Raw genomic sequence first — 25,175 nt, forward strand, 5'->3', positions numbered from 1 at the left:
GGTGTACACAGACTAGTACTGAAGTGGTTAATGGAAGCTGCAGGTACAAGAAGAATGAAAATACAGCTGCAGAACATCTTGCTTGGCATGGCTCTGCATTGCAGACCACGGTAACATTTTGCAGCTGAAGCCAATTGTTAGCCCAAGCTGTAAATTATTTGCACAGAAGGGTTTACTTCTCGGTGCTTTCACCTATTCACAAGTCTTTGAGGCCCTTAGAATTTGGCATTTCTTTGCACCTGATCCTTGTCTTGCCGCCCACATGTTGTAACTGCTGCTATTTTTGAAGCATCTGCTGAGATACAATCGGTTTTGCTGTGGTTTTCCCTTTTTTTTCTTCTGTTTCACAGTAACAATGCTCTTTGAGTCTTCTGCCTGCAATGGATTGTTTGTATTCTGGCACAGCACCGTATTAATATTCTGATGAGGAGTAAGGAGGCAGAGTAAATGAGCAAGCTAAAAAAGCAGCTGTCTAAGTTCACCGGGCACAGGGGCTACAATAAATCTTTTTCACTCCATTGCAAAAGCCAAACGTTATTGCTGTGCATTATACTGCTTGCTGGGGTTTGTACTTGGAGGGACTTCATTGCTCCCCGCCCCCCCCCCTCTCCCCATTTCACATAAATGGCATAGTCCCATGCCCAGCAATCCAGCACTGTCCTCTAGGGCCCTGCCTCTACACATTTAGTCCTTTGCCACCTCCATCTGCTATTATCAGGGGCCACCTGTCTCTTCTTGCATCTCCCCTTCCCTGTGATGACACACTTTCCTGTGCCGCCATTATCGGGGGCCACTTGTCTCCTCCAGGTTCTTGCACACCCTTTCCCTGTGATGGCCCACTTGGCTGTGCCACCATCTTCTTCTGCTTCATCTGGGTCTACCGTTCTCTTCAAGGTTATTGCACTCCTTCCCTGTGATGACACATTTGCATGTGTCTCCATCTTCTGCCATCATCTGGGGCTACCTGTCTCTTCCAGTTTCTTGCATCCCCCCCCCCCCTTTTCCTGTCATGACACACTTGCCCCTGCCACCATTATCTTCTGACCTCATCTGGGGCCACCTGTTTCAGTCCCCCTCCCTGTGATGACCCACTTGCCTGTGCCACCATCTTCTTCTGCCATTATCGGGGGGCCACCTGTCTCTTCCAGGCTCTTGCACTTCCCCCCATCCCTGTGATGACACAATTGCAAGTGCTGCCATTATCTTCTGCCATTATGGGGATGGGGGGGACCTGCCTCTTCCAGGTTCTTGCACTCCCCTTCCCCGTGATGCCATACTTTCCTGTGCTGCCATCTTTTTCTGCCATCATTGGGGGCCACCTGTCTCTATTCCAGGTTCTTGCACCCCCCCCCCCCTTCTCTGTGATAACCCACGGTATTCGTGATGTGGCTATCCCAGAATGCTGCAGGCAACAAATGCATCATTCTCACTTAGGTGAAGTCCGGGGATTGTCCCCCGAAAAAGGGAGTTATAAAAAAAAAAAAATAGAAATATCTAGGTATATTAGGGGAGGGGGATGGGAAAAAGAGAGTTGGGAGGGTGAAGGTCCGCTTTAAGCCCTTTCTACTCATTGTTAAAAGAAATCCTAATGCTTGAACCCAGGTTAGGCGTTTCATGAGCTTTCCCATTATGTTATAGCTGCGATTGGCTTTTACAATGATCAAATGATCGGGACCCTGTCCTACCGGTACCCAGATGTTACTTTGTGTGGGCTCAAAACAGCAATGCATGATTGTGGCAGCACGGAGTAAGGCTTCATGTACACGGGACGCTGTAAATGGCCGTTTAGGAGCAGTTGGGCGTTTTTTTCAGAAGCCCCTGAACCCACCTACATGTTATCTTATCTGTCCATTTACACAGGGTCGTTTAGTCATTTGCAGGCAGTTGAGTTCAGGGACATTTTTTGGAACGCAATTATTTGCGTTCGAACATGTGTTTCCCGGCGTTTCAAATGCAAAAACACGACCAAACTCGATGACCCGCGTTTAGCGTTCGCGTTTTTCCATTTTAAAGGGGAATCATTTTTTTGACCTCTAGGAACGGTTCTAAATGCCAACGCCCACTAAACGCGGGTGCAAACGCGACCTAACGGACGTTTCAAACGTCCTAAAAATTCAAGCATTCAAAGGGACTTTTAACAACGTCCCGTGTACATGGAGCCTAAGGCCCACCCCTGTACTGCCACGTATATGTGTATGGGTGGTGGAAAAGTGTTAAAGTATTGTATATAAACCCATTCACTAAAAACTCATATCAGCTTAAAGAGGTTGTAAACTCCAATTGTTTTTTTCTTTCTTTTTCACCCTGAAAGAGAAACCCATAATGAGCTAGTATGCATCACATACTAGCTCTTTATGCAATACTTACCTTAGAATGAGCCTCCGCCGTGCCGACCGCTCACCTCTATGATGGGCGACATGTTCAGTCGCCCGTCTTCTGGGATCGCGGCATCCGGCCATCTGATTGGCTGGAGCCACGGTGACGTCGCTCCCGCGCGGGAGCCGACGGTCACGGCACGGGACTCTGAAGGAGCGGCCATTCTTTCAGAGCACATGCGCCAGTGACGTCACTGGATGCATGTAAGGTAAATATCTCCTAAACGGTGCATGTTTAGGAGATATTTACAGTACCTATAGGTAAGCCTTATCATAGGCTTACCTATAGGTACAACTTGCAGAGGAGGGTTTACTTCCTCTTTAATATCTTGTGATCCTGCCATGAAGGTCCTTGTTCAGGCACTTCTTGTTAGTCACTTCCTGAGTGACAACGCTTTGCCTTCATCTCCCAATTGTGCGCCTATATTGTCACTCATGCTTTTGATAGTGACTACAAGTGGCATATTCAACGCATAAGGCAGGTATGGTCCACTGTTGTCGTCAAAAAAACCTGTCCTGAAAATTGGCATGCAGCCATCCCTGGAGTGCATGTACACAGGAAGTGGCTGCAGGAGATCAGCAACATTATATTACAATAAAGGAAGGAAAAAAGGTGAGAACAAGTATTTTTTTATTTTAAAATGGCAGTTTGATAAACAATGCTTTAGCAGACGAATTGCCATTCAGTTAAGCTTTTACATCTACATTAAACAAGGCGCTGTTTTGAAGAGAAATGATCTTTCGTGCGAACGGACATCCAGCATTTTAAGGCGTTATTGTAACGTATACCCAAAAGTGGGTTTTGTTGTGATTTTCACAATAATAGATGTATGCTGTTATAGTCATCCTCTGCATGCTGCATATTTTCATGATTGTATTTTGTAAAAGGATTTGCAGATTTGTAGAAATCTCCCCAACGGGGATGGAGAAAGCGGCAAAAACTATCAGGCGGCTCAGTCATTACCCGCTCGATCCAAAAAAACAAAACAAAAGAAACGCTTTAGCTGGAGATTAACTTTAAATGCGGCGTTTAGTTAAAAAATCCCACATGCTGCAGCTTTGGTAGAGTTTACAGCAAAAAAACATTTCATGCAGGTGAGTAAAACGCAGCAAAACACATCACACCCCAACTGCTAGGCATGAAAACGGAGGGGTGACCATGGCCTAATAGTTGCAGAAAACACCTGAAAAGTTCTTTGTTTTTTGTAAGCATTGATGAGTAAAGGAAAGGGTTAGAACCTCTTGATTTGCCCTCATTTTCTGTATGATCACCAAGACAGGAAAATAGGGCAAATCTCTCCCCCCCCCCCCCCCCTAGATCACAGGGATAATGATGATCGTGAAAATCAAAGGTTCTAACACAGGGGTAGGCACTCTTTTTATAAAGGTGGAGATCTACCTGAACAACATGGGAGAAGTCAAAGATCTCTGTAAGTGCCCGGCAGCTGCTTGCTTCTGCGGGGTCCAAGGGGTTAAAGCAGGTAGTAACGCTGCCTGCTTTACCCTTTGCTTGCTGTACTGCACAAGGTTGCAGGACACTTGCAGAGTGACCTCATTCACTTGAATTAGTCATGCTTGGCAGGTGCTACATCTGCTAACCATGACATGGCATATAACTCCTGCTGTGACATGTACACCCCTGGACACTGCAGCTAAAGGGGGAGAGGGTGGGGCAGGGGTGGTAAAAACAACTATGGGGTTTTACCACCCCCAAAAAATCTAATGTAAATTAACTTTATAGTTTTTGAGCCCCCTATAAGGCTGCTTTTACACTGATGTGTTGCGCTTTTGCCCGCACAATGGGTGCAGCGCAGTGCATCTGCGACTTTCCTGGGTTAGCTGCACTTTGCCATAGACCTCCATTATATCCTGCAGGTGTGGGGCACTTTCTGAAAGCACACCAAAACTCATTCAGAAAGTGCATCAAACCCTCAGAATATAATTAGTCTATGGCTAAGTGCAGCAAACCTGCAGGAGTGGGTAAATCGCAGCACATCATTGTGAAAGCAGCCATATACTATTATGCCCAGTGTATTGCTTCACACTGACCTGAGGACCTCTTCTTTCCTGCTGCTGGCCCCACTCTGGAGAGCGCTAGCCGGGATTAGAGGTGGAGTGCAGTTGGTATCACTCCGTATGGGATAGAAGCCATTGTCCTATGTGGCTCTTGCTCCCTACTACAGCTCTAACTTTACAAGTGTTCCCTCTGCATTGCACTTTGTTTGATGCCCTGGGATGGCGGGTCAGAAAGCCCAGACCGCGATCAGCTAATGCTGCTGATTTAAAAAGAATGACTATATTCAAAAATACAGATTTTGGCGTTTTGAATACTTTAAAGTGCAAAGGAGGGATTTGGGGTCTTTTAGACACCAGATCCCTCCATAAAGAGTACCTGTCACTGCCAATTACTGTCACAATGAGATGTTTACATTCCTTGTGACCGCAATAAAAGTGATCAGATTTTTTTATTTTATTTAAATGAACAGTGAAAAAAATTTAAAATAGAAAAAAAAATAAAAATGAAAGCACCCCCCGTTCCCGTGTGCTCGCGCACCAAAGAAAACGCATATGCAAGTCACATCCGCAAATGTAAATAGTGTTCAAATTACACATGTGAGGTATACCTGAGATCGTCAGAGCGAGAGCAATAATAATGGCAAAAGACCTCCTCTGTAACTCTGGTAAACTGATAAAACTCTCTCTGTAAACTGTTAACCGTTAATATTTTTTTAAAAGAATCGCCTGTGGAGATTGAGTACCGTCATTTGTCGCCATTCCACGAGTGTGCGCAATTTTAAACCATAACATGTTAGGTATCTATTTACTTAACGTGACCTCATTTTTCACAATATACAAAAAAAATTGGGCTAACTTTACTGTTTCGTTTTTTTTTTTTTAATTCAGTGAAGTGCATTTCTTCCCCCAAAAAAATGTGTTTTTAACCGCTTGCCGACCGCCGCACGACTATTTACGGCGGCGGTCAGCCCCTCGCAGGCAAAGCGACGTAGGGCTACGTCGCTAGCCTGTGAGGCTCTAGGGAGCGAGCGCGCGCCGCCGGAGGCGCACTCCCGGAACCCCCCCGCGTGTGCCCGGCGGAATCGATGTCCGCCGGGCACTCACGATCGTCCGTTACACCAGAAGAAAGGCAGGCGGCTAATGTAAACAAAGCCGCCTGTCATTCTTCCCTGTGTAAGAATGGAGATCACACGGTTCTACTATGTAGGACCGTTGATCTCTGTTCTTACACTAGAAGCCACAGCCAATCACAGTTAGAGACACGCCCCTAGGACACACTTAACCCCTCCCTCTCCAATACAGTTAACTCCTTCACTGCCAGTGTCATTTTTACAGTAACAGTGCATATGTATAGCACTGATTACTGCAGTAATGTCACTGGTGACCCCAAAAGTGTCAAAAATGTCAGTCAAGGGTCCGATCTGTCCTCCGCAATGTCGCAGTCCCGCAAAAAAAATCGCAGATCGCCGCCATTACTTGTTAAAAAACAACAAAAATGACAAAAATCTTTCCCTTAGTAAATTGGCCGAAAATGTTAAAAAAAATTTGATTTTTACATTTTTTTTTTGGGGAATTTCATATAAAAAAATTTGAAAAATATTGTTGTTTTTGCAAAATTGATGCTTTTTTTTTGTTTATAGCGCATGATCAAAAAATCGTACAGGTGATCAAATACCACCAAAAGAAAGCTCTGTTTGTGGGGAAAAAAAGGACGCCAAATTTGTTTAGGTACAGCGTTGCACAACTGCGCAATTGTCCGTTGAATTCACACAGTGCCGAATCGCAAAATAGGCCCTGGTCAGGAAGGGGGTAAAATCTTCCGGGGCTTAAGTGGTTAAAAGACCGCTGCGCAAATACAGTGTGACATAAAATATTGAAACGACTGCCATTTTATTCTCCAGTCTTTGCTAAAAAAAAAGATATAATGTTTGGGGGTTCCAAGTAATCTCCTAGCAAAAAATACAGATTTTAACTTGTAAACAACATGTGTCAGAAATAGGCTTGGTCCTTAAAGCGGAGTTCCACCCAAAAGTAGAACTTCAAGGCCTCCTGACCCCCTGACATGCCACACCTGGCACGTTATTTTTTTTTGGGGGGGGGGAGCGGGTACCTAGATTTGAGAGGTACCCACTACTGCTTCTGCTCAGGCTGCCTAGGCGACTCAAGCGGAAGTTCTCCTCTCCCCCCTCCCTCCCTTCAATCTTCTGGGACACGTCATAGGTCCCAGAAGATTGCCCGGCCGCTCAGGACGCGCAGTGTGCACCCGGCTATAAAGCCGCAAGGTCACAGCGGGGTGCCCACGCTAGTGATGCTGGCTCCGCAGGGAGAAGAGGGAGAGAACCAAGGCTCCCGCCGGCTGCATCACTGGATCGCGGGACAGGTGAGTGTGTGTTAAGTCAGGAAGAACACTTTTTGTAGCTGCTGACTTTTAATAAACGCAAAAATGGGTGGAATTGCACTTTAAGTGGTTAAAAAGTGTTCTTTTAATTTTTTTGAGCAGTGTATATGACCTTTTTGGTTTTAGGTTTTATTATCTCTTTAGGAGTAAAAGATATGAGTTTTTTATTTTCTTAGTGCAGCAATGGAAGCATTGCGCAGTTCTTCAGTTAACAACTCTCGCATTTCTTGAACAGCATTATTGATTGGACTGTGCAGGGGGTGCGCCGCTAGAGAACCAAAGTGTTGGAACACCAGTCCAGATCTTCTACATGGACAGCTTAATCAAGTAAAAAAACACACACACATTAATAAAACGAAAAGCTTGCATAGCCTTTACTTTTTAAATGTGCCTGCTTCCCCATATTAAAGTATAAAGGTTCAATTGTACTTCAAACCCCCCCCCCCCCCCCCCCCCCCATCTGGGGCAAATGGTTGGCCTTAACTTATTTGGTTTGGTCTGATGTTCACTTTCCGGTTCATAATCCCAGCTGGCTATATACGGTGCTGCAAAGCGGAGTTCCACCCAAAAGTGGAAGTTCTGCTTCAAGGCCTCCTCCCAGAATCTAGTTTGTGAAGCAGAGCTTTTTGGGAGCAGGTACCTGCTCCCGCTTCCGTTCTGGTCCCTTAGGCATTTGGAAGCGGAAGGTCTCCCCCCCCCAAAGTCTTCTGGAAAACATGACCGGTCCTAGAAGACTTCAGGACCAGTCGGAGCACAGCGCCGCTCGCGTATGTGCAGCGGGCACCCGGCTGTGAAGCCGCAAGCTGTCACAGCCAGATGCCCATAGTAAAGATGCGGGCGCTGCTGAGGGTGAACGCAGGGTGAAAACGGCTGGGGAGAGTTCACCGCTGGATCGTGGACGCACTAGCTTCAATCCAGCTTCAGTTTATTGCCCTATATATAATTTCATACTGATTGTATCACAAATCTTTGTCAATGTCATTTTAAATGTTTTAGCCAATTTTTCAGGTGAGATAGAGGGGAACTGGGGGTGTTCACCATGAGCTAAAGTGGATGTAAACTCCATTCAGTAGTACTATAGCTTCACTGTAAGCTGATGGGGAGGGAGCCCTGGCTGATTGACAACCTCAGCTCTGTCGCTGTGTGTGCTGTGTGTGTGTGTGTGTTGGGGGGTTGGGGGGGAGGTGTTTCTTCCCTCCAATCAACTCTTGGACCTCTCCTCACTGAGCTCTGCAGAGTTTTCAGCTGTCTGTCCCCTTTTTCCTGAACTCTGAACATGCTTTATAAATTCAGCAGTTTGAATTGATGTAGAGAAGAGAGGGGTGCCGATAAACCGGTACAACTTATGTAGGAGGCTTTGTTTCATCTCTGTATCACCAAAGACTATTCCCTTCACTGGGTATATGTCAGGGTTTACAACCACTTTAAATTGTGGTGTTTAGCAGTATGTGTGTGGGGTGCCTGTCATTGAACCAAGTTATTGGCTATTCCATTAGCAGTACATGTACACAAATGTACATAGAGCCATAGGGGTTGGTTTGCTTAACCAAGGACAGAGCCTATTTTTGACACATTTTGTTTACAAGTTAAAATCAATATTTTTTGCTAGAAAACTAATTAGAACCCCCAAACATTATATATATATATATATATATATATATATATATATATATATATATATATATAATATATTTTTTAGCAAAGACTCTGGATAATGGTGGTCATTGCAATATTTTTTGTCACGCGGTGTTTGCGCAGCGGTCTTTCAAATGCCATTTGTTTTTTGGAAAATTTGGATTACATGTTACGGTTTAAAATTGCACACACCCACGGAATGGCGACAAACTACGGTCAATAAAAATCTCCATAGGCGACGCTTTAAAATTTTTTCAGTTACCAGTTTAGAGTTAGTGTAGCTCTTCTTTTTTTTTTTTTTAATTATTGCTCTGGCGATCACAGCGATACCTCACATGTGTGGTTTGAACATCGAGACTTCTGTATACGTTTCCTTCCAGGCACGAGCTCATGGCGACGGGGGTGGCTAAACATTTTTTTTTTCTTTTTCCTATTTTATTTTTTTAATTTTAACACCGGTTTTTAAAAATAAATAAATAAATAAATCTGATCACTTTTATTGCTGTCACAAGCAATGTAAATATCCCGTGTGACAGCAATAGGCAGTGACAGGTACTCTTTATGGAGGGATCGGGGGTCTAAAAGACCCTAGACCCCTCCACTACACTTCCATGTATTCAAAACGCCGAAAACTTCATTTTTTAATACACTCACTTTTTAAATTTGGCGCCTTAAGCAGCCGTATAACCCGGATGTGACGTCATGGATGCTGCACCTGGCTTTGATTGGGACTCCAGCTGACGCGCCGGCTGGTTGCTCGGGTCTCCCGGTGGGACGGGAGACCCAGGCAGAGCCGCGGAAGGCGGCGGCGGGGGACGTTCCCTCCCTCTTGCCAGGGTAACGGCTGAGCGGCTCCCGAGCTGCATTGGTCATTACCGCTGGAAAGCCGACCGCCGGCTCTAATAAACGGTACCGGGCTGATGCCTCTAGCTATCCCGGTACGACCACTTAGTCAGACGACGTAGGTCTACGTCAGTTTGCGATAGGTTTTTAGGTGAAAAAGGTGAAATGCCACTTTGCAAAGAATGAAAAATAAAGAATAAGGAAAATAGAAAAAAATATATTTTTGCTTGAATGTGATTGAATGATGGAAGTCGGAGCTTCCCCTCATTCACTAAACTCTGGGGAAAATGTCCCCTTATAAAGTGAACAGGCTATTTTCAGTTGATTTGGAATACACATTAAAGAGTAACTCCCCTTTGTCGAGCGGGAAAAAACAATCTTAAGTGATCAGTGGAAGAATAGTAACAAACTTTGTAGCAGATTCTTACCTTTTGTTGCTCTGAAGAAATAGGTGTTCCACAATGACTTGTGCAGACTAATTCTGAAAAGCAGGGTCTGGTTCATTATAATCACCTGGTGCATGCTCAGTGTTGTATTGAGAAAAGTTGCTGTGTCTGCATCCCTTTTTAGATGTATTTATCTCTCAGGGAGTATCTCACCAAAATTGAAATTCTTATTGTTCAGGATGCCTAACATTTTAATGTGGAAAGTTCTTAGAGTTGATTGGAGGCAAGTGACACGCCCCCTTCACAGCACACAGGAACAGAACTGAGGTCAATCTGCTGTAGATCCCCCCCCCCCCCCCCCACCCAATCACAATTTTTCTCTTGTTGTCAGGAAAACTTGTCAGAAATTATTCATGCTGATAGAGGAACGAAGCAGCAGACAGAAATGACTTAGTGCTCTGGATATAGAGGGATATGCTTTGTTCATATTTCATGTCGGAGGTTTACATCCACTTTAAATTACAACATGAATTGTGTAGCTATTTCTTTATTGGATATATATAAATATATAATTTTTTTGCAAGGTGGCTCGGCTGCGCCAGATCACGTATCTAGGATGTGATCTGACACTTCTGAGTAAGGGGCGCACGCGCCGCCAGTGATCCGCCTATGCTCAGATTTAACACAGGAGATGTGGATCCCCGGGTGCCAGCCAATGGATAGATGGATGAAGGAATTCACACAGCACAGAGCTATGTAAACAAGACAGAGCCCTGTCCTGTCAGCAGGCAAGTAATAGATTTTCTTTCCCCGCAAAGCAGGGAGTAAAATCTATTTCTTCCCCTAGTAAAAGCACCATAGTACATCGAAACACTGGCTAGGCACACGTTTAACCCTTTGATCGCCCCTAATGTTACCTCCTTCCCAGCCGGTGTCATTAGTACAGTGACAGTGCATATTTGTGACACTGGTCCCCAAAAAAATATTGTCAGGGTCCAAAAGTCCACTGCAATATCGCAGTCCCGCTATAAGTCGTTGATCGCTGCCTTTTATTAGTGAGAAAAATAAATAAAAACTCCAGTATAGATTCTATAGTTTTTAGACGCGATAACTTTTGCGCAAACCAATATACGGTTATTGGGATTTTTTTTTTTTTTTTTTACCAAAAATATGTAGCGGAATACATATTGGCCTAAATTTTTTTTTTTTTTTACATTGAATGTGTTTTTATAGCAGAAAGTAAAAAAAAAAAAAAAAAATATATATATATATATATATATATATATAATGTGTATATGTATATGTGTGTATATATGTATATGTGTTTATAGTTTATAGTGCAAAAAAAAAAAATGCACAGGTGATCGAATACCACCAATTAAAGCTCTATTTTGTGGGGCTAAAAAGGACATACATTTTATTTGGGTACAGCGTCACCACAATGGTCAGCTAAATTAAGGCAGTGCTGTATCGCAAAAAATGGCCTGGTCATGAAGGGGGGTAAATGTTCCGGAGGTCAAGTGGTTAAGGTCAGAGAGTCCATACCTACACCAACAGTTGGTACATAATGGTGAATGTCCAAATATGTGCCCAAATCATTATATAAATAAATTTGAAGCCTATGAATCGAGTCCCAGATCTGAGAAATAGGTTGAACTGCTCGGCTGTAATTTATAAGGATGTATGAAGAGCCACCAGGGCAGGCCCTAATAAAGTGGCTTTGTGTAGGGCTAATGATAGTATGTGGTGCGCTGTCACTTTAAATCAAATATTAATAATAAAGTGAATGAATCAAGCAGTATTATTACCTTCTTATTTAAAATCGATATCATGTCCATAATATCCTATATTACATATATAGCCTACTAGAATAACCACAAATCCTCATCAAATCTTTGTGTCCGTATATAATAATCTAAAGTGAGTTCTTCAAATTGTAGTTCATAAATAAATGTATTCACTGTGTAAATAATTCAAATATGTCTTCAGTGACACACATCTCGCAGTGGCATGCTAAAATATTTGTGCTCCAATCCCCGGTGCGCTCCTCCACAATTAAGTGCAATGCCCACTCACCTTTAACCATGGACCTACACTTAAATAGGTCACTTGCGATTTTGTATTAAATCTGTATGTCTTCACCTCTAGCCTTTAGCAGCTACTTCACACTTCGGATCCCTTCCTGTTAACAGAGAAATCCTTGCCTTCGTCTGTGCGGTGTGGCCTAAAAGAAGGGGAAAGTACTCATAGTGCACCCCACGTATAATAATAATAATAAAGCTTTTATTGTGTCAAGTATTACGCTCACAATGTTAAACCCATTTCTGAGCAGCGATACAAAGATGGCCTTCTCCCACCACCCTTCTGGTTTGTGCATGGCCAGAAGTGATGTCACCCGCTCCAGCTGATGCGTTGCGTCATATAGGGCTGCACATTATGGTGGCCATCGATGCTTCAGTAATCAGTTTATTTTCTGATCGATCTCTACTGATAGGAATAATCGATCTGTTGTGACAACACATTCAGTTGACATGCCACACAGGGTGAAAATACGATAAAGTGAACATATGGTAACCTAACCTTTTAATGGTTGCATCTCTATTTCCACCATGTAATACTGTAATCTGATTGAAAAGTATTCATGAACAGAGTATCATAATGCTTCCGTTTTGAGGCAAAACCATTGATTTATTTTCCACCCTGGGTGATCAGATCTGATCTAAATGTTCAGAAGGGAAGATTTGGCTATTTGTTTGATTGTTTTAATTGAATCACTTTATAAAATCAAAGCATGTGTTGCCACTATTAAGCCGGCCATTGATGGTTCAAATCTTGGCTGGTTTAGCATGAACTGGTTCTGATTCGAACAATGCATGGGCAGGCTGTGACTGTACACAAGTTGATCAATCGACCATTTAGGGGACAACCAGCCTGTTGGATTTTACATGTAATTATTGCTAGTAGGGAGAACCCCCTAATTGTTCTGTGGTAGGGATTCCCACTGTAGATAGGGAAATTGAATGAGTGGTTTTCTTTCCTCCATCTATGGCTGCCTTGAGGGCTTGTTCACACTATTGGTTGGGTGGGGGTGTTAAAATCCTGTGGTTAGACCACAGTTTTACAGCCCCTCCCCCAACTACTCCCCCCTTTAGGTGCAGAGGTAACGGCTGGCAGTGTGCACACACAAAGCATCATAGTTGTGGCAGGAATTCTAACCCTGTCATTTCCTGTGGGTGGTACCGCTTGCTGAACAGTTCAGGTGAATGAGGACGCTCTGCAACCACCCCGCCAATCGCACACTAGTGCGTGCTTAAAGGGTTTAAAGCAGGCAGGGAGGAGGAGATTAGGGATAGACTGATATGATTTTTCCAGGGCCGATATTTTGTTCACAACGTATCGGCTGACATGGGCCGATATTCTGCACATTCGATCACCCATCCAATGCGGAGTGACCAGTGCCCCCATGCAGTGCGGAGTGACCAGTGCCCCCATGCAGTGCGGGGTGACCAGTGCCCCCATGCAGTGCGGGGTGACCAGTGCCCCCATGCAGTGCGGGGTGACCAGTGCCCCCATGCAGTGCGGGGTGACCAGTGCCCCCATGCAGTGCGGGGTGACCAGTGCCCCCATGCAGTGCGGGGTGACCAGTGCCCCCATGCAGTGCGGGGTGACCAGTGCCCCCATGCAGTGCGGAGTGACCAGTGCCCCCATGCAGTGCGGAGTGACCAGTGCCCCCATGCAGTGCGGAGTGACCAGTGCCCCCATGCAGTGCGTAGTGACCAGTGCATGAGGATTAGAGCGCTGACTGATTACGCAAAGAGCAGGGTTCTTCTGCTTACCCGGCGTGGGCGCTCTCATACGAAGTCCCACGCCGGGTAAGCAGCTCCTGGAGACGGGACTTCGTATGAGAGCGCCCGTGCTGGGTAAGCAGAAGATACCCTGCTCTTTGTGTAATGAGGCGGCGCTCTAATCCCCATCCCGCCCCTTCCCCTTCGGAGGCAGCCCTACCCTAAGAAAATATCGATCATATCAGCCAAGTTTGTGGCCGATGCTGATACTTTCAAAAAAGTGAATATCGGCCGCCGATTATCAGCCGAACTGATAATCGGTCGATCCTTAGAGGAGATACAATGCTTCCTATCAAATGCTCTCTGAAGAGCAATCCGAATGTGGATCACTCAAAGCTTGTGTGGGCAAGCCCTTAGAGCTAGCACTAGATGGATCTTCTAATGCACAGAGGAGGATCTTGAGTCTGGTTTAAGGTATCCCAGGAATGAGGAGGTGGAGAGAAGGGGGGATTCTAGGTTTATATACTAATATACACCTGACAAGGATCACTTGCAACACACATATCTGAAATGTTTAAAAAAATAAATAAATTGTTGATTGCCATTAAGAATCATCATGTTGTGCTCAGCGTAGTGACGCTCACTCTTTTCTGTGTTCTCTTGCAGGGGTTTCGGGAAGCAGGGATTCCAGTGTCAAGGTGAGTGCCATTCCCCCACCCCTCCCCCCATCTCGCCGGTATGGGATGCACACAAGGCCGCCAGTAGAATATTGCTTCTCTGCAGAGCTGCCAAGTCTATGATTTATTGACACACTCCTGTGGCTGTGTACAGAGAGGCATCTCCATGCAGGGGGAATCTCCTGCTGCTTGTAATTATGTAACGGATAATGATGTGAATGCTTTTAGAGCCGGTGTCTTCATACAACCTCCGGTCAAACCACAGTTACAAAAGCATCAGTGTTTGCTGTTTATTTCCTACAGCAGAACACGGCGAATAGTCTACTATTCGGTTTCCTTGTTGCGACATGAGAAATGATTGCTTCCAGTTTGGGACCATCCCACCTAAAATAAAAAGAGCCTCTTGTAACCTGCAGAGCTTTGTATGTAGAAGCGCAGAGACTGTGCCGCTCGTTGCAGAGTATTGCTGCGTGCAGCTGTGTTCCGCAGCGAGAGAACGGTTAGTAATGTTTCATATTTGGGATTGCTGGTAGAGGAAGTCAGCTGATTGAATATTTGTGTCTCCTCAGCTGTCCTCTGCCGCTCTGCTCGTCTGATGCCGGGGTGACCGGCTTCTGGTGTTTTCTGAAATGCGGTCTCCTCTGCGTTCATCCAATCGTGGAGTTTTGCTGCGTGAGGGAGGAACAGGTGTAGCATCCAGCCCCCCCCCCCCCCCCCCCGGTACAGCGTTCTCCCGCAGCATATTTCAGCCTCCTATAGACTTGGACTGGGCTGGATGCCTTACCTGTGCCTCCCAGGCGCACCAAAACCCCATGGCTGGATGCACACGGGCTAGACGACTGGTTACATATAGCCCTGTATATGCACTGCAGTGTTGAACAGCATATTTTATAGTTACAGACCAACATGGATGTCAGCACTAAATAAAAATAAATAAAAAATATGCAATACAGTAAAACCTTGGATTGCGAGCAGAATTCCTTCTTGAAGCATGCTTGTAATCCAAAGCACTCGTATATCAAAATGAATTTCCCCATAAGAAATAATGAAAACTCAGCTGATTTGTTCCACAACCATTCATTCATAAATTCTTCAGTTTATAGTCCATATATAAAGATTATAGCAATGTGATTGGTTGTGTAACCATAAAATGTCCATCCACAAAGGGCGCCTACACAAGGGGATTAGAAGCAAAATCCAGCAGGAGCTACAGAGAATGAAAGAGAAGAGAGCGCCTCGTAAGTGTAGCAATATGGTTACATTTAATGAAGGTTCAACATTTAGCAACTTACATGGTTCGTGATTAAGGGATACATCTAAGTATGCAGGCATCCGGGGTAAAGCTCTTCACGTAGACCGTCCTCCTCCACCACCAGCTGTCACCGTTGTCAGTCTGCAATCGTGACTTGGAAGACTCCCCTGCAGTGGAGCGATCTGAAAACGAGGCGTGGATCGCAGTGTGGGGGAAATGATGTCCATGGCAGTGCGGAGGACAGTCTGTGGACAGCTTTACCCAGGATGCCTGCATACTTAGATGTGCCTGTTTTATTCATCAACTGTTTGCTGTTTAAATGTTTGTATCTTCATTAAATGTAACCATATTGCTGCACTTTGAGGCGCCTCTCTTCTCTTTTATACTCCGTTGTGACATGGCATTATTTGTATATTAAGATATCACTTGTATTCCAAGTCAAAATTTATTAAAAAGTTTTGCTTGTCTTGCAAAATGTTCTCAAACCAAGTTACTCTCAATCCAAGGTTTTATTGTACATTCCTTCTTGTTTTATCACTGTAACTATCTTGCAGCCAGAGCGGTTTGTGTATTGTTAGTTTTTTTTTTTGCACACATTTAGGCCCTTTTGCACACTTACTGTAAAAGCCATGTCTCTGATGTTCATTGACGGACACAGCTCAGGATATTCCTAACCATTGGGTTATACTGCCCCCTACAGGAGTAGGACACTGAGCAGAAAAAAGTCTGGCTATGCCTATGGGCAGTCCCAGGGGGTATACTCCCTCCCGCTGGTGTTTTTTTTTTTTTTTTTTTTTTTTTTCTTTTTTTCCCATTGCCATTCTTTTTACAAGTCGCATCAAAAGTTTCATATATATCATGCAGGTGCGACTTTCGAGGGTTTACGTTAAAGTCTATAGCTCTCAAGTCACATGGAAGTTGGATCAAAGTAGTGCGGGAACTACTTTAAAGTCGCTGCGACTGTAGGTCACATAGAAATGACTGGTACTCATTGGGAAACGTAGGGGGGCAAGTTGTCGTACAACTTTGGACCCCAAACCTGCATGACAAGTGTGAATGGGGCCTTAGAGTGGCTTGCTTGCTGATGCCTAAGAAGTGTAGCACAATTGTTGTTTTTGTATGTGGGTGCACCTGACATGCACATTTGTTTGTATGTATGTGGTCGCGGGTAGCTGTAAGGTTTTTTTTTTTTTTGCTATTAAATTTTCACTTGAATGACTTCCACAAAGAAACTGACAGTTGGCTGAGGAAGTATGCACACAATAGCAGCGGGGAATCTGTGTAAATGCCTCTATCGCTGCCATGGTAAGCATTACGTCAGTAGCAGCAAAAAGAACAATGGAGAGAAGTTCAAACTTTGGAACATGTTACATGTGCCACCCGTTTTTAGGTTGAAACATGTAATCTGTTCCATCATCTGCAGCCTCCCCCTCCCCCACTCGTGACAGCAGGCAGGGGATCCTCACCCTGCATCCGCTGTCACGATATCAAAACAGAGCAGTCATGTGGTGCTCTGCCTACACGGCTGCACTGTTAAAATTACCTTCCTGTTAATGAATGCCTACAAGTACCACCAGCCAGCGGCAGACCGCTTGTAGTTTTCAATGAGCTGTGAGGGTGCTGGTGAGCGTCCGCATAGTCCATTGATCTTCCTGTGCTCAGGTGACTGCCTACCTACAGGGAAATATGGGCAGAATGCAATGCTCAGAGACTGCAGGAGCCAGCAGATTCACTCTATTTGTCCTGTTTACCATTTTCATTGAAATCCTAAATTTTTGGTTTGTCCCCACAAAAGTAATAGAGAGGAAATCTTCCAATGGGGACAATAGTTCTGGTGACCTGGGGGTCCCCAAGGAGTTCTCTTTATTTGCAAGGATTTTCTCTCCCTTCCTGTTTGGCTATTGGACAGGAAGTGATAGGAAATCTCTACAATGGGACATAGATGGCGCAAAAAAAATCTGACATGTAATAACCCCCCCCTTAAGTTTGCCTATAGTTCTACTTTAACCACTTCAGCTCCGGAAGGTTTTACCCTCTTTAATGACCAGGCCATTTTTTGCGAAACGGCACTGCGTTGATTTAACTGACAATTGCGCGGTTGTGCGACAACGTACCCAAATAAAATGAATGTCCTTTTCTTCTCACAAATAGAGCTTTCTTGTGGTGGTATTTGATAACCTCTGCGGTTTTTAGTTTTTGCACTATAAACAAAAAAATGAGCAACAATTTTGGAAAAAAAATATATACATTTTTTACTTTCTGCTTTAAAACATTCCCAATAAAAAAAATTAAAAAAAATCACTTTTTATCAGTTTAGGCCAATTTTGTATTTTGCTACATATTTTTGGTAAAAAAAATCCCAAAAAGCGTATAATTGGTTTGCGCAAAAGTTATAGCGTTTACAAACTATGGGATAGATTTTTGGACTTTTTGTTTATTTATGTTTACTAGTAATGACAGCGATCGATTTTTTTTTTTTTTTTTTTGGTACTGCGACATTGCGGCAGACAAATCTGACACTAAGTGACACTTTTTGGGAACCCGTGGCATTAATACAGTGATCAGTGCTAAATAATATGCACTGTTCCTGTATAAATGACACTGACAGGGAAGGGGTTAACACTGGGGGTGATCAAGGGGTTTGTGTTCCCTAGATGTGCTTTCTAACTGTGGGGGATAGATTGAACAGAAGCAGAGAGAGATGGGTGAGCTTAGCTGAATCACCCAATCTTTTCCTGCCTCTCTGACAGGAGAGCTGTCTTGCATTGTTTACATTCCGACGGCTCTCCTGTCAGTCTAGCCGAAGATTGCAGGAGGCCGACGGCGATCGTGCCCGCTCCTCCTATTGTTTCTAACCGAGACCACGTGCACACAATCGTGTAGATCTACGTGATTATGCGCACCCGAACCGACCTGCCGCAGTACATCTGCGTTAGGTGGTCGGCAAGTGGTTAAAGAACCTGCAAGTACAGAAAAATAATTGATACCAGAATGCAAATATGGGCTAACACACAGCATTTTACTGGACTAAATGGTGTCAGTACTGCCCAGTTGCTAGACTACTGAATCTCCCCCACTGTCCTTTTATCACCCCAACTAATTAAAAAACTACTAAGGCCCTGTTCACACCTGAGCTTTTTTCAGCTCGTAAAACGCTCCTTTCTGAAGTTCCAAAATGCCCAACACAACAAGCAAAATCCCATTCATCTCAATGGCCTCTGTTCAAATATGAGCATTTTGTCGCCTGAAGCAAAACACCTGAAGCTCAAAAAAGTACATGAGCTAATCTTTGGCAGATTACAAGCACTTTTGGTCAGATGTCAATGCCTGTTTAAAATGACGAAATACATTTATTAAAGATATAAAAGAATCCAACGCATTTCGGGGGTCTGTTTTTCCTTGCTCCTGGCTAGCTAGTATCGCATTATATGGACAGTATTTATTTAGCCCAGTGTGTTGCAGGGACAGCTGACATAATGCATCAGAAAATAAATATCTGTTGTATAATATACATTTTTGTTTTATAAAAATTGATATATTTGTGGTTGTTGGATGCAAACCTTTTCCTTCATTTTGGGTTTGTGCAAAAATAGGTGGTTGTGTTGCGGTCTTAGCACTCCCCTTAAAGTGATATTAAAGTCTCTTTTTTTTTTTCAATAAAAATAACAAACATGTTATACTTATCTGCTCTGTGCAGTTGGTTTTGCACACAGGTTTTTTTTTTTTTTTTTTATCCAAATGCATTAAGATGTAAAAAATCTTATGACTTTACAATTCCTTTAAGCTCCAACAGTGGCTGGACAGAGTTGTACACATCATGGCTATGATGGAAAATGATACCCCATTTTGTGTTCGGTGCTACAGCCAAATGCAGCCAATTCCAATGAATGGGACCGTGCCGCACCTGCCTGTATTGCATGTGGTTGCCGTTTGGTGGTGCAGGCTTTTCAGGATTAAAGCAGGTGGCGGGGAGGTGGCATTGCATCCCAGCTGCCTGCAAACTCCACCCCTGATCCATTTTCAGAGGGGTGGCAAGGGCTGCTGCCAGTGTGAAGGAGCCCATAGAGTGGAGAGCTTTGACTTTCTACTCAGTCTATATTTTTCGTAGCTATAACCACACAATCCCCACCGGATATAAGCAGAGGCATTATGTGTGAAGATGGCTACAAGTGTAATAAAGTGTTTGCTAGATCTAGACCTGAAGCTGCTGTCAATCATGCTGACATGTAGACAGAGACTACTAAAGCTGTCAAGGTGTCGGGCGCCAGAGAGCTGCCAATCTGTTTACGGTCAGCTCCTCAGGTCCAGGAAACCAAGAAGTACTGATATGCAGTTATGTCAGATTTTGAAGAATGCATTCACCTTTTGAAAAAGAGGAACAGGTGCATATTTGTTGCAGGTAAAAAAATGTGCATTTATTTATTTATTTTTCTAAGGAGCCTTTAGAGCATTGCACCCGTGCTCAGCAGATCATGGGTGCAATGCCAGGATTCTCGCTCAGAAAAGCTGTCTGCCTGTACCTCCCGATATGAGGAGGCAGTTACCTGAGAGCAGGAAGATCATAGAAGTACAAGAGTGCTCACCAGAACCCTCACAGTTCATTGTGAACAACAAGCGGTCGGCTGCAATGGCTGATGGTACTTGTAGTTTATTCATTCACAGGAAACTGTGGGTGGAGCACCGCATGGCCACACAGTTTTCAATTTGTGACAGCAAGTGTAGGGAGAGGATTGCCCGCTGTCACGGGGTAATTCGGGGAAGAGGGGTGCATGCTGAAGATTTTACACCCTAAATACAGGTGTAGGCTGTTCAGAAAAGTGAACTTGATCTTTAAAGGGGGTCAGTCCAGCCCAAAACGATATTTATAGGTAAAATGTGGTTTGCTTGGGTTTCTTGGATCTATGACCACCTTGAGGGGGAAACGCCCCCCTGGTTCATCCTCCATAATGCAGATAAAGGGAACTCCCAACATTCTCTCAACATCCTGTCCCAGAGACACAGGAAGGCGGAATCTCTCTGAAATGCCACCATTAAGTGGGGTACACACTAGAAGAAAATCTGCCGAAAATTCCCGTCCGAGGTAAAATCGTACGATTTTCAGCTAGTGTGTACACAACTTTCAGCAGCCGATGCCGAACTTTTCAATGAAAAAAAAAAAACGGAGCGAACGAAATACCAACATTTTTATTGTCCGTCCCCAGACGACCAATTTTCGTTTTAATGTGTATGCAGTACGTCTGCGAAAAATCGGATACGAAAGACCACGCATGATCTGAAGTTGCTGACGACCCGGAAATCTAGGGACAAATGTCCCAAAAAAAAAAAGTAATCGGACGAGAAATTTCATGAACATTATGCACTGTCAACTTAAAACGGTTATTACCGCTGTGCATGAGAGAGAAAAATTGGAGGATATTTTGTTCGATATTTTTGTTTGTGTACGAGCCTTTAGGAAGTTGTCCTAGCTGATAAGTAAAATGTAGCAATACTTGTAATAGGAGACCAGCATTTTGAACTGTCATCCCAGGCACCAGCATAGCGATTCGCTTCAGTTTTGGAATGTGAAGACAGTTGGAGGAACTTCAGATATTTCCCATGTCTCAGCTTGTTAGGAAATTACTTTTTGTGTAAAGGGGAGACTATTGTAAATTTAATGTAATTTTTTTCATAAATAAAAATGTTAGGGTGGAACTGGAAGCCTTTTTTTATTTTTTATATATAACGTTATTTGATGATCCATCTTTAGAATATATTACATATATATACTGATTTGTAAATTCTCCCTCTAGAGGTAAGCTGTTGATTTGGGAAATGTAATTGGCTTCCGGTCATAAAGTGTATCCCCATTTTTTTTTTTTTTTAGGGGTTCTAGGAGCTCCCAAAGGGCGTGCTCTATCATTTGCATGTAAAGTCCCATGTTTTGGGGCTCCATGGGGGTTAAGAGAGAAAAAATGTAGAGGCATGCAAGAATCTAACTCGCAGACCTATATTGGCATTGAGGAGATTTGTTTATTCATTACAAGTATGTTTTAAAGTTTTGGAATAGCGTGGGGAAGGGTCAAACCCTCTGCCAAACCTTCTTTTTTTTTTTTTTGTGTCCCAATGGGGAGATTTCATCCCTCTTCCTGTCCTGGTGAACGCAAGAGAAAATCTTCCCATAGGGACAAATGTTTTGGTGACACCTGTCTTAAGATGGGAATACCCTTCACTTTAGGCAAATGCCCTCTCACTTCCTGTTGCTGCTAAAAATAACTGACAGGTCACAGGCTGCTAAAAATAACTGGCTAGGAGGTTAACCTTTCCCTAATCCATCCTAAACTAAAATGCGATTTTAGCTCTTGAGCGCTCATTTCAGTGGTCAGAATAAATTAATACTTTGCCCTATGTAATGAATGAATGCCTGAATGTGTGACATGCCTGAACGAGCTTAAACACATTTGAAAAATGCGACTTTAGGCATGTTTTTAACGCTTTTTTTTTTCTCCTGCCAGGAGGAAGGCTTTTGGAAGCACCTAATGTGCATGAGGCCTAAAAGTTTGGAGATTAAATGATACCCTTTGTTGGCCATTTAAAAAAAACTCAACCCTCCTATCTTTTACAGACAAGGAAGCGGCCATCTTAGTCTTTGTTTAATCAGCAGTTGCCATGTTGCTGCATATGTGACCAGTTATGACAGCAGCCATTTGATGGCATGACCCTTCAATTTAGAGCGTAAAGCTGCTGTGACAGCTAACATTCACAGCATGCCTTGAATGTAACGGTTTAGGGAAACATGGGTGGGTTTAGTTCCACTTTAAAGCGCAACTAAAGTCTCCATACTTAGCTGTCCGGTCCTGTGCTGGCATCTTCTAAATACTGTTCTTTTGGCCTCTTCATTGGCCAGCAGGGGGTGACGTCACTATGGGGCACGCCCAGGAGGCTGTCATCCTGCTGCTCAGAGACTAGTCCAGCACTGTAAGCTAAGCTGCGCATGCAGTGTGTTAGTAGATGACAAGCAGGCAGTTAGGGGCATTTTATTGACGAGCAGTGCATGTCTCTTCTGCAATTAAAGCATGCCTGTTCTGTTTTTTACAGCAGGAGTTTAGTCCTGCTTTAATTTATTAAAGGTGCAAGCTTTCAGGACCTGTTTGATATACTTGGGTTTCCCTTTTTAAAGGAAGCTATAATAAGTACTTTGTACCTTCTGAGTCACTGGCCAGGGGCAGGTATTATTAAATGAAAAGTTTGAACTTTAGTCTGCTGTCAATTGTCGCATTCTTGTTCCAGATCAGCAACTCCAAAGTTTGAGACGAGAGACATGCGGGCATTTAACATTTTCTCAGTACGTGTGATACCTTGTGGAAAATTATATCTCTAGGTAATTGGCAGCTTCTTGTTTTTGGAAGATGAGTTCAGAAGATAGGGAGTGGGGTTAAGTAAAAAAAAAAAAAAAAAAAAAAAAAACCTGTTAAGTACGCAGACTCGGCTACATATACCGTCATTTTACTTTTGGCTTGGAAGATAGGAGATTACTTATCAGGTGATTTAGAAGTTTAGAACCCTTCAGGTTACTGCCCAGAAGCAGCAGGTGTGTAACGTATGTCTGTAGTGCTAATGGATAAAATATTGGGCTTTTTGGGGAGCCAGTAGGATCTGTGTCTCCTAGCATTTTTTTTCCATTGGGATCCAGTAGGATCTTTGTCTCCTAGTGAATTTTCCATTGGGAGCCGGTAGGATTGGTGTCTCCTAATGAATTTTCCATTGGGAGCCGGCAGGATTGGTATCTCCTAGTGAATTTTCCATTGGGAGCCGGTAGGATTGGTGTCTCCTAGTGAATTTTCCTTTGGGAGCCGGCAGGATTGGTGTCTTCTAGTGCAGTGGTCCTCAACCCTGGCCTACAGGGCCCACTAACAGGCCAGATTTTAGGTATTACCTTGGGGAGATGCAAACTAGAGTACTGCAATCAATAAGCAGCAAATTATATCACCTGGGATGTATTTCAGTTATCTTGCAAATCTGGCCTGTTAGTGGGCCCTGTAGGCCAGGGTTGAGGACCACTGTATTAGTGTATTTTCCATTGGGAGGAGCCAGTAGGATTGGTATCTTGTAGTGAATTTTCCATTGGGAGCCGGTAGGATTGGTGTGTTCTAGTGTATTTTCCATTGGGAGCCAGTCGGATTGGTATCTCCTAGTGTATTTTCCATTGGGAGCCAGTAGGATTAGTATCTCCTAGTGAATTTTCCATTGGGAGCCGGTAGGATTGGTGTTTCGTAGTGTATTTTCCATTGGGAGCTGGGGGGATCTGTCCCCTAGTGTATTTTCCATTGGGAGCAGGTAGGATTGGTGTCTCCTATTGTATTTTCCTTTGGTAGCTGGTAGGATCTGTGTCTCCTAGTGTGGATTTTCCATTTGAATACACGGGACAGGTCCAAGACCAATCGGGTGGGAGTGAGGTCTGCACCGCTGGACCCAAAACATGGAAATAACATTTTGGATGAGGTTGATGTAAAGTACACCTATAGTTTATGGAGTAGGCTTCAAAAACCATGGTAATGGGAACCTGTCAAATATATAAAAATTGCAAGATTTAAATTTTTGGCAAGTCATTTGAAGACTGGCAGTTGCTGCACCACCATTTCTAGTTGAGACCAAGGCTAGCTACATACTGGATTGTTGTCATAAGATTCAACTGCTGCGTAGTTATTCTTTAAGACATTTTGGGTACAAGCATCCATAATTGTTTTGGCCATGTATGCTGGTATATACACTGAGTACGCACTCCCTGTGCTGGAACAGTAGTCTGCTGAGATGTTGACAAAGTGATTATAGACATGATCTTTTCCCTATATTGTTAGATCTGGGAGATGATCACCTCCTTGTGTCTAATGATCTTTTCTCTGTGATTGTAGATCTAGGACAGGGGTGTCCAACCTTTTGACCTTCTTGGGCCACATCGAAAGAAGAGGAATTGTCCACACATAAAATACATTAACAAAAAGGATAGATGATGAGCAGAAATAAATGGGCATAACAAAAGCTAACTTATCACTGATATAATGCAATATTTTATATTCTGAAAGTAAAAGGGGGAAACTTAAAACTAGTTTGATTTTTTGATAAGTTAACATCAATATCTGGTTCAATGGATGATGTAGCAATTCTCAATGATTTCTCAGGATGATCATCAGATATATAAACTGATGACATGAATAAGGTGCGATTGTGAAGAGTGGGAGATTTTTCTTTGGGAAGATAAAACTCATAAAAGTCTGGTAAAGACCCAGATTTTTCTTGGCCGCATATGTTTGCTAAGTGTAACTGCATTTAGCCCCCCCCCCCCCCAAAATAAAAAAATTAAAAATATTTTTAGGTAAGTTTACAATTTTGTTTTGGGCTACATTCATACTGTTTTGGGCTGCCTGCTACCCGTGTGCCGCAGGTTGGACACCCCTGATCTAAGAGATGACCACCTCCCCTGTCTATAGCTAAGGAGCCCACTAAACTTCAGGAAGTCACTAAGATAAGGCTGGAAACGGATATGTGGGACTGTTGCTTGTCTATGTCAGTTGCGCCATGAAACCACAAATATCTGTTTACCAAGAAGTGACTAAATTGTAATAAGATACAGATGGACAAAGGGCTCAGAGAAAAGACAGCGCTGCAGCCATGGAGGGAAATTGCCATTCTGGACTGTTGCCCTTAGCTATATTAACAGCACAGAGCTAATGAAAATGTTGCCGTAGCCACATCCATGCTATGGCAGACCCGGCCTGTGTTTTGTAGCAATCAAATGTTTACATTCCAAGTTTGGAATGCATAAGAGTAAACT

The 25,175-nt window shown here is 43.6% G+C and overlaps 1 protein-coding gene across 1 annotated transcript in view; it reads left to right on the forward strand.

The window, feature by feature from the left end:
- PRKCB (protein kinase C beta) overlaps nt 1-25,175 on the forward strand; it is a 394,269-nt gene that overhangs the window by 15,591 nt on the left and 353,503 nt on the right. The window contains exon 2 of the mRNA XM_082260216.1: nt 14,105-14,136. Within this exon, the coding sequence (XP_082116342.1) occupies nt 14,105-14,136 (32 nt within the window). The remainder of the gene's footprint in view (nt 1-14,104; nt 14,137-25,175) is intronic.

The sequence above is a fragment of the Pelophylax lessonae genome, assembly GCF_965119305.1.
Source record: "Pelophylax lessonae genome assembly, chromosome: 6".
NCBI classification, from domain to species: Eukaryota; Metazoa; Chordata; class Amphibia; order Anura; family Ranidae; genus Pelophylax; species Pelophylax lessonae.